Source organism: Ammodytes marinus (genome assembly GCF_949987685.1).
Source record: "Ammodytes marinus genome assembly, chromosome: 3".
Taxonomy (NCBI): domain Eukaryota; kingdom Metazoa; phylum Chordata; class Actinopteri; order Uranoscopiformes; family Ammodytidae; genus Ammodytes; species Ammodytes marinus.
Window position 1 is genome coordinate 36694763 of NC_137232.1, and position 10000 is coordinate 36704762.

The 10000-nt window shown below is 41.5% G+C and overlaps 2 protein-coding genes across 2 annotated transcripts in view; both read right to left on the reverse strand.

The window, feature by feature from the left end:
- The window catches only part of atg16l2 (ATG16 autophagy related 16-like 2), a 31190-nt gene extending 30717 nt beyond the window's left edge, over positions 1-473 (reverse strand). The window contains exon 1 of the mRNA XM_080024915.1: positions 201-473. Coding sequence (XP_079881041.1) covers positions 201-384 — 184 coding nt within the window. The 5' untranslated portion in view covers positions 385-473. The remainder of the gene's footprint in view (positions 1-200) is intronic.
- A 3462-nt stretch (positions 474-3935) lies between these two features.
- Positions 3936-10000, reverse strand: part of LOC307248521 (uncharacterized protein) — a gene marked incomplete at its 5' end in the record, with an annotated part of 14939 nt that continues 8874 nt past the window's right edge. Inside the window, 5 exons of the mRNA XM_080024916.1 lie at positions 3936-4136; positions 5225-5310; positions 7077-7148; positions 7881-8047; positions 9117-9417. Of these exons, the coding sequence (XP_079881042.1) occupies positions 3942-4136; positions 5225-5310; positions 7077-7148; positions 7881-8047; positions 9117-9417 (821 nt within the window). The remainder of the gene's footprint in view (positions 4137-5224; positions 5311-7076; positions 7149-7880; positions 8048-9116; positions 9418-10000) is intronic.

Sequence of the window (10000 nt, forward strand, 5' to 3'; positions counted from 1 at the left end):
AGCAATACACACATTACTACACACACACACACACACATTACTACACACACACACAGAGCAATACACACATTACTACACACACACACACACACACAGCAATACACACATTACTACACACACACACACACACACAGCAATACACACATTACTACACACACACACACACATTAATACACACACACACATATGGATTTTCTTACAGACGCGAATCAAGTCCCTGAATTTGTCGTGCTGGTTTCTGTCTCTGTTGTGGAGCTGAAGAACGATGTGTCTCTTCCACATCTGCCCAGGAACAAGCTCCGACGCACCCCCTGCATCCGACATTTTCCTGCGGGGTTTGCGGCTCAGAAAAGCGGCCTTGAATCTCCACATACACCGCCACATCCACCGGTCCAACGCATGATTTTTACCCAGAGAAAGAGGCTCTTTAGGCGGCCTGCAGTCACACACGCAGTCGGTGTCGGTGTCAGAGAGCCGCCATGTTTCTTGGTCCCTCCCATAAAGGACCGAGACGTTTGTTTATATCCTACTTCCTGAATTGATTGTTTTTGTTTTTAACTTTTTGTTGGTCATTCTAAAGGGGCGGGGCTAATGATGACAGCTGCCGGCTCGCTCAGCCAATCACGGGTTAGAAGCGATGCCACGTCACATTTTATTTTTTTTACATTGACAATAGTTGATTTAAAAAAATATATAAAATAAAATATTAAAAATATAAAATCACAAAAAAATATTAAAAAAGATATAAATACATTCAATAATAGCAATTAATTTAAACCTGCAGTGTGTAGAATTTTGGGTTTTATTTCCTAGCAGATTTTGTAGAAAGTAATTATAATATCCATAAATACGTTTAATTTAGTACATCATAGCTGAAAAAAATGTTTTGAATTATTTTTTCCCTTAGAAAGGGTCTCATTTATGTCCATACTTCTGCATATTTTGGACCAAGGCCTAGTGCCGCCATCTTGAAAGTGTCATAGTTGGAATGTCATCAGGTGCATTGTTTAAAATTTAGAATTGTTCTTGTCCTTGAAGGCCACTGTAGCTTCTGTTATTATTCTAAAGGGGTGGGGTTACCCAGGGAGCGTTGCATTCTAGAACTTTGTAGAACTTTCTTGATGATGTCATATTACACACTGCACCTTTAATACAGATAAATATAAATATTTTTATATATTTTTTTAATTATATAAATATTAATTAATTTAAAAAATCCCTTAAAAAAACTAAGCAAAAAAATCCTTTTGGCAGAAAAAAATATATAAGACATTATACAATTATCCCAAAAAATGTTATTCACACGTAGTTTTTTTAATGTAATTTGAAGTATTTATTTTAAGTTTATTTAAATTTATTTTGATCGTAAAACATTTACACATTATTAAGACGGATTTAACAAGGAAAAAATAAAGGAAAACATTACCTTCTTAGACTTCTGTGATGATGTCGTATTTCTATATTCTATGAAGGTTTAAACACATTGATAATATATATATAAAAATAAATAAATAAATAAAATGTTGTCAAACAAGTGTTTATATAGGGGTGCTCCGGTGGTGTAGTGGATAGAGCGTGTACCATATTGGCTCCGGCCTTCGTTGCAGTGGTCGCGGGTTCAAATCTGACCTGTGGACCTTCACTGCAGGTCATCCCCCCTCCCTCTCCCTCTCTGTCTCCCCATTTCAACTCTGTACTGTCTAATAAAGCTTGAAAATGCCCAAAAAAAAGTGTATATATATATACACTTTTTTAACAATATTTTTATTCTAACAAAATAATGTTTGCTATAACAAGAAAATGTAAAAAAAAAAATTGCCAGAAAAAATATTTGAATTATATTTACAATTTTATTTCCAAAACATTTCTTAGCAACATGGCGGCCTCAGCGCCCCGCTCCTATGTAGATATAAAAGGCTCATTCTAAGATCATAAAAAACAAGAGATTATACACTAACTAAAACATACTGATGAATATTATATTTCTACCAAGTCTGTTCTGAGAAAAATACAAGAAATTCTACACAGTGTCTTTAATTTGTTAAAAGAAAAAATGTAGAATTCACTTCCTTTATTAAAGGCCTACTTCACCGGTTGGAATATGAAGGTGTATTGAACTCTGAGATCCTATTTAGTATAAATGTGCAAAAAATAAATGAAATCGGATCATCCTAGCCTGAGAAAAGGCAGAAAGAGTGTTTTATGGTCTCACTGTCTAACCCTACAGTTTCCTTACTGTGACATCACAGTAAGGGTTAGGATTAACAGGACAGCTGGGCCAAGGGAAGACTGAGGGAAGACTGAGGGAAGAAAAACCTCATTCATTATATTATAATAGTGATTTTATAGTGATAGAACGCTGGTTCCGTATGGGTGAAGTATTCCTTTAACCTAAAAATAAAATATTTTTGAAGCCGAAGAAATCCCAAAAATGTAACATTAGGAAACATCTTTATTAAGAATATAAAACAGTTTATTTACAAACACAGTGATCGTGGTTCAGAAACACGAAATAAAAAAATGTAAAAGCCTGACTAAGGGGCGCCCTTAACTCAGTTGGTAGGGCGCCCCCCCCCCATGGGCCTCGGCCAGCAGCGGACCCGGGTTTGATTCCAGCCCGCGGTCGTTCTCTGCATGTCACTCCCCTCTCTGCCCCATTTCAACTCTGTCTCTCTGAACTGTCAAATAAAGCGTAAAAATGCCAAAAAAAAATATCTTAAAAAAAAACACAAAATAAAAAATAAAAAAAATATATAAAATAAGGTGCTTTAAAATCTAAACGTAACACTGAAGTCAAAGTTGAAATGAAAGAATCAATTTTGTCCTTTTTGAGCATCCGTACATTATTTATATGTAGAGGTCAATGGAGTGTGTGTGTGTGTGTGTGTGAGAGTGTGTGTGTGTGTGCGTGAGTGTATGTGAGTGTGTGTGTGTGTGTGTGAGTGTGTGTGTGTGTGTGTGTGTGTGTGTGTGTGAGTGTGTGTGTGAGTGTGTGTGTGTGTGTGAGTGTGTGTGTGTACGTATGTGTGTGTGTGTGCGTGGCTATGTTGTAAAAGCCCTCCTAAAATCCTCCCTCCTACATAGTTTGTTCGGAGTCATTTGAAGCCGTAGCTGCTAATAAAAAAACATAAGGTGCTTTAGATGTAATACTTCATTTAAAGGTGCAGTCAGTGATTCTGGAGAACGCTTGTTGTCAAAATCACTTTTTTGTCAAAATCAGTGAATATCTCCTCATGATCCACTACCTGTCTGTACTGTGTGTGCGCTGAAAGAAAATCCAGTGTTAATACACAGCCGAGGCTCTGTGAACTCGTATGTAAACAAAAGGGGGCACGACATAGCTAAGTACACATGCCAGTTTACAGAGCCTAGGCTGTGTATTAACAATGGAATTTTTTTTTCACACACACACACACACACACACACACACGTAGTGGATCATGAGGAGATATTCACTGATGAAACAGGCGTTCTCCAGAATCACTGACTACACCTTTAAGTTGAAATGAATTGTGTCCCTTTTGAGACTCACTCACTCACTCTCACACACACACACACACACACACTCCCACCCCCACCCTCTCTCTCTCACACACACTCCCACCCTCTCTCTCTCACACACACACACACACACACACACACACACACACACACACCCCCCCCCACCCTCTCTCACAAACACACACGCACACACCCCCACCCTCTCTCACAAACACACACACACACACCCTCTCTCTCTCACACACACACACACACACACACACACACACACACACACACACACACACACACACACACACACACACACACACACACACACACACACACACACACACACACACACACACACACACACACACACACACACACACACACACACACACACACACACACACACACACACACACACACACACACACACACAGAGTTTTTTTTCTCTTTTAGATCCGGTTTAGTTTGTTCTGTGTCATCTGCAGCAGTAGCTCAGAGTATTTCTCCAATAAGTCCATCTGACCGACACGGGGGCTGCTGCTACTGTCTCCACCCGGGCGAACTGACTTCAGCTCGGACTGAACGACATCAAACGCCTCCAACAGAACAGATGCCATGACAGGAGAGCGATCGGAACTGCCCAACTGGAGGAGAAATTACAAATATATGTTGATCATTTTTCGAATTGTTTTTCGTTTATTTAATGGTTATTTTTACTGGCGAGATCAATTAAGGTGTGTGTGTGTGTGAGTGAGTGAGTGAGTGAGTGAGTGTGTGAGTGTGAGTGAGAGTGTGAGTGAGTGTGTGAGTGAGTGAGTGAGTGAGTGTGTGAGTGTGTGAGTGAGTGAGTGAGTGAGTGAGTGAGTGTGAGTGAGTGAGTGAGTGTGTGTGTGTGAGTGAGTGAGTGAGTGAGTGAGTGAGTGAGTGAGTGAGTGAGTGAGTGAGTGAGTGTGAGTGAGTGAGTGTGAGAGTGAGTGAGTGAGAGTGAGTGAGTGAGAGTGAGTGAGTGAGTGAGTGAGTGAGTGAGTGAGTGAGTGAGTGAGTGAGTGAGTGAGTGAGTGAGTGAGTGTGAGTGTGAGTGAGTGAGTGTGAGTGAGTGAGTGAGTGAGTGAGTGAGTGAGTGAGTGAGTGAGTGAGTGAGTGAGTGAGTGTGAGTGTGAGTGAGTGAGTGAGTGAGTGTTTGTTTCTGTGTGTGTGAGAGAGTTTTTCCTTTTTCCTCAAAAATATGTTAACATTTTATTCTTGACATTGACATTTTAGTCTCAAACTCCTGAAGCCATTTTGAAATGTTGACTTCACTCTCACAATGTAATCGTCTTTATGAACATTTATTAACGTAGAAATACACAGACAGACAGACAGACAGACAGACAGACAGACAGGCAGACGGAAGGCAGATACACAGGCAGGCAGACGCAGACAGACAGACAGACAGACACACAGACAGAAAGACACAGACAGAGAGACAGACAGACGGACAGACAGACAGACAGACAGACAGACAGACAGACAGACAGACAGACAGACAGACAGACACAGACAGACAGACAGACACACAGAAAGACAGAGAGAGAGACAGACAGACAGAGACACAGACAGACACACACACACACAGAAAGACAGACAGACAGAGACACAGACAGACACACACACACACAGAAAGACAGACAGACAGAAACACAGACAGACAGACGGACAGAAAGACAGACACAGACACACAGACTGATTGTACCTGTGTGTAAAGGTGAACAGCTCGTCTGGCCGTCTCTCTCAGCTCTTTAGCCACTTCTTCACACTGCTGCAAAGTGACATCACAACCTGGACACACACACACACACACACACACACACACACACACACACACACACACACACACACACACACACACACACACACACACACACACACACACACACACACACACACACACACACACACACACACACACACACACACACACACACACACACACACACACACACATGAATAACCTGTTCTTAGGCACAGGGTGACAATAGCTATATCCCATTCCAGTGACACGCGGTCTATGAAGGCTATAGCCCGTGAAGGCCGATTCGAAGGCCGAACGAGCCTTGTTAAACGAGACGGTCTCCGCAGGTCTCCGTTTACGAGCATTTCCGGTTTACGTAACAAGCCGTTACCTTGCGTGACGACTTGCCGCTCCTGTGCTGCCTAGCAACCCTGATTGCTGCCAACGGAGACAGCCCTGTCAGCGGAGGAAAAAAGAAAAATAAGTTGTCTACCAGACGAAAAGAAAAAAAAGTACAAGAAAAAAAGAAAGGAAGATAAAAGTTAAGAAGATGGAGCAACACGTTGCTGTTTTGTTATTTTTTATTTTATTTTATGCCATCTCTGAAAAAAACGCAATGAATCTTGGGATATGTTGGGCCGTGAAGGATCCATCTGATGCAGCCTTCAAAACCGTGAAACGAAGGCTGCATTTCTCGGCCGCATATGAAGGAGCCTTGCAAGGAGCCTTGCAAACGGGATAGCCTTTGCGCGCCGCTATGACGCAATCGGTCTTCAAACGCAGCCTTCGAAGGACGCGGTCTCTGGAATGGGATACAGCTTATGAGAGAGGAAGAGGGTGAGCCATATTGACAAAAAAAATGTGATTACTATATTCTAAAAATACTGTTTCCCTCACGACTACAAAAAAATAAATATTGCTGATCTGTACTCATAAAGTGGCCGGTGAGTTTATTTTTTTTATTTTATTTTTATTTATTTTTTATAACCTTTATTTCTACAGGTAAATCCCATTGAGACCGAAGACTCTTTTTCAAGGGAGACCTGTTCCCATTCCCACGTTACCATTCACACACACATTCATACACCAATAGCAGGCTAACTATCGACATTCACACGAGGCAAGGTGGGTGAAGTGTCTTGCCCAAGGACACAACAACCATGACACAGTTGGCAGGGCGGGGATCGAACCTCCAACCCTTCGATCATCGGCCGACCCGCTCTACCACCTGAGACACAGTCGCCCCAAATGTGAGTGTATATCTCAGCGTTATGTTTAAAGGTGTGTTTTTATCATAGCCTAGTAAATAATATGGATGTAGCATCCGGGCTGACCTCAGTTATTCACACGGCATCCAATAATCCTGGTTTGTGTGTGTCGCCATTTTGTGAGATTTTTACTCCGCCTCACGTCGGGGGGAGGGAGATAGCTGACGTATACCTCCGAGGCAAAGTGAGGGACAACGGGCGGAGAGCTGTCACTCAAGAGATCGCGCCAATACATTTTAACCTCCAAAAGAATAAAAACTAGCGTGGTCCAAAAAAATTCACCCCCCTCAGTGTTGTCATGGAGATATGACCTAAACATACAGACTAGAATGGTTTTTTAATCCAGGCCTGAAATAGGTTTAATAATGCTGTGAAAACGGCATGTCTAACATTGGAGTCAATCAGAGATAGCTGTCTTCTGCATCCAGCCCCCAGTGGCACTTCCTGGTTACTACAGTTGTGGTCACTTCCTTATTGGATGCTGGTAAAAATCGCTGAGGTCGGGGCTTGGTTTAAAGGTGTGTTTTAGGGGGCGGAGTTATTACCTGTGTGAGGTGTTTGTGCCCGCGGAGAGGAGGAAGAAACTGGCAGGTCACACTCGGCTCCTAAAGAGACAACTGGTACAGAGGAGAAGAATGAGACATGGGTTGGGTTCCGAATCTCCTCCTCTTTCTTTTTTCTATTCTACATACTACATCTGACGATAAAAATAATCTAGTTAGGATGCAGTAGGCATACTATTGGGACATACTTTACTCTCTTATTTCATCCTAACATGGCTCCTTGATCTTGCCTCTTGCTTTTATATCCGTCTCATCCCCGTTTGTTTTCATATGGAGGCTTCGTCGATGTGACGTCACTTCACGTGCGCATTGGATTGTGGGTCAGAATCGCCCAAATAGGATGCACTTTTCAACACTAACAATCTTGGCCGGATGAAGTAGGACATCAGGGTAATCGCATACTATTTTTTCTACTAGTTAGTATGGTAGAAAAAAGATTTAGTGGCCAGATTTAGGATGGTTAGAAGTACCCGGAAGTCCTACTTCATGCGGCCAAGATTGTTAGTGTTTTAAACTGCATCCTATTTGGGCGATTCTGACCCACAATCCATTGCGCACGTGAAGTGACGTCACATCGACGAAGCCTCCATATAAAAACAAACGGGGATGCGACGGATATAAAAGCAAGAGGCAAGATCAAGGAGCCATCTTATGATGAAATAAGAGAGTAAAGTATGTCCCAATAGTATGCCTACTGCATCCTAACTAGATTATTTTTATCGTCGGATGTAGTATGTAGAATAGAGAAAAGAAAGAGTATGAGATTCGGAATGCAACCACAGTTACCTCCATCAGTGTGTTCCCGGGTCACTTCCTGGGTTGTTGTGATGTCATCATTAGAGGCGGGACTAGAGAGGAGGGTCGGCGTGTCATTGGTGCTGACGCTCCACTTCCTCATTCCGTTCTCTGACATCACAGAAATGGGAGTGGCCAAAAGCAGAGACAGAGGGACACTGAAACACAAGGATAGACATTTAAATAAAGTATGTGTAAGTGATTAACAGACAGACAGACAGACACACAGACAGACACACAGACAGACAGACAGACAGACAGACAGACAGACAGACAGACAGACAGACAGGCAGGCAGACAGACAGACAGACAGACAGACAGACAGACTGTGGGAGTGGAGACACTAAGTATGAAAAATAATGTTAAAAAAATAATAATTAAAAAGGTTTGTTAAAATTTCAAACTTTTCCCAAAATTATCACAATTTAGTTTAAAAAAAAATATTAAACTATTACGATACTGACTTTTATAACAGACATTCAATTATTCTCAAAGTATTTTTTTTTGTTGCAATGTTTCTAATTATTACAACATTTATTTCAAACTCTAACTTTTTCCAAAACCATTACAAAACCATTAAAATTATGGAACTTTTTTTTGAAATATTTCTGAAAAAACTAAAACGTAATTCAGGCAAATTAATATGGAAGTGTACGTAAAATAAAATTAAAAATAAACTTAAATTAACTACTACAAACTGACTTTTATAATAGGCTTTCAAATATGACTATATAATCCTTAAAGTATTTTAATTTTTTAGCAATATTTATAATTATACAGCAGTGGTTCTGAGCGAGTGATTTGATTGGACGAGAGACCTTCTATGCGTTCTGAAGCAGCGCTGATATGAGCGAACAACATCACTCTGACTGTTCACCAAACTGACAAAATCAGTCCGCTCACTGATGAGCCGGAGCTTCACTTGTGTAAACTGTGTGTCTGTGTGTGTGTGTGTGTGTGTGTGTGTGTGTGTGTGTGTGTGTGTGTGTGTGTGTGTGTGTGTGTGTGTGTGTGTGTGTGTGTGTGTGTGTGTGACTCAGGATGACTGTGGCGAGTCTCTCCCCTGTGAGAGGGCATCGCTTAAAAGTATATAACTTTTTTTTTAAATATATTTCTAAAAAAAAAAAGAAAAAAAAAGGAAAGGAAATTCAAGCAAATTTATATGGAAGTATGTACATAAAAATAAAAATTAAAAATAAATTAAATCAGATGTTAAAATGCTGCTACCTGTCAGTCTGGTGTGGCTGTGTGTCTGTATCCGGTGTGTGTGTGTCTGTGTCTAGTCCATCAGACAGCATCACACTCCCCTCCACTTCTTCTATGGTATTTCCAGGTACTTCTTCTTTTATGGTTGAATCGACAGGCATTTCTTCATTGACTGGCATTTCTTGCTCGTTGGTGCTATTAACCGTCGTCTCTTGCTCTGTGGTATTGGGCGTCTCCTGTGTGAGCTTGGCCCGTGAGCTGGCTGTTGTGCCCAGGTATCCATGGCTGCTGTTCAAAGGCGCCTGGGTCCGCGAGCTCAAATCTGATTGGTTTAAAAAGCAGGAAGAGAGAGAGAGAGAGTCAGGAAGTAAAACAAACTGGGGCTCAGGCTGTGTTCGGAAAGCCATACTAACGTCCTACTCATACTCATTTTGACTTCAATTTGAGTATGTGACGGTTGGGTATGCGAGTTTGGGTATGCGAGAAATTCCCGGATGAGTACTAACTTCCGGGAAGATTTTGGGTATGAATCGATTGTATACTTTTCCTACTCAACCGCCCCACAATGCATTGGGTCTACACGCCCAGGAAAATTAAATATTTTCGAGCAAGTTGCTAGGCAACGACATTGTTTGGGGTCCGCGATCTGACAACTGTACGTGCAGTCATTCATAAACTCTTACAATAGATAAGAGATGAAGATAAATACCTAACAACATTAGAGTCACTAAGTGAAATGAGTGAAGTGAGTCTGATAGTGGAGAGAGATTAGAACAGATCGCTGTTCCACACACCGCAGCTCGTCCAGCTCAACTCACAGACAGCTGAGTGCTGATGAGCCGGACAGAGAGCGTCGGAGGGATCCTCCGCCTCAAAACATCATTATTAAACAAGAGGTCTAAAAC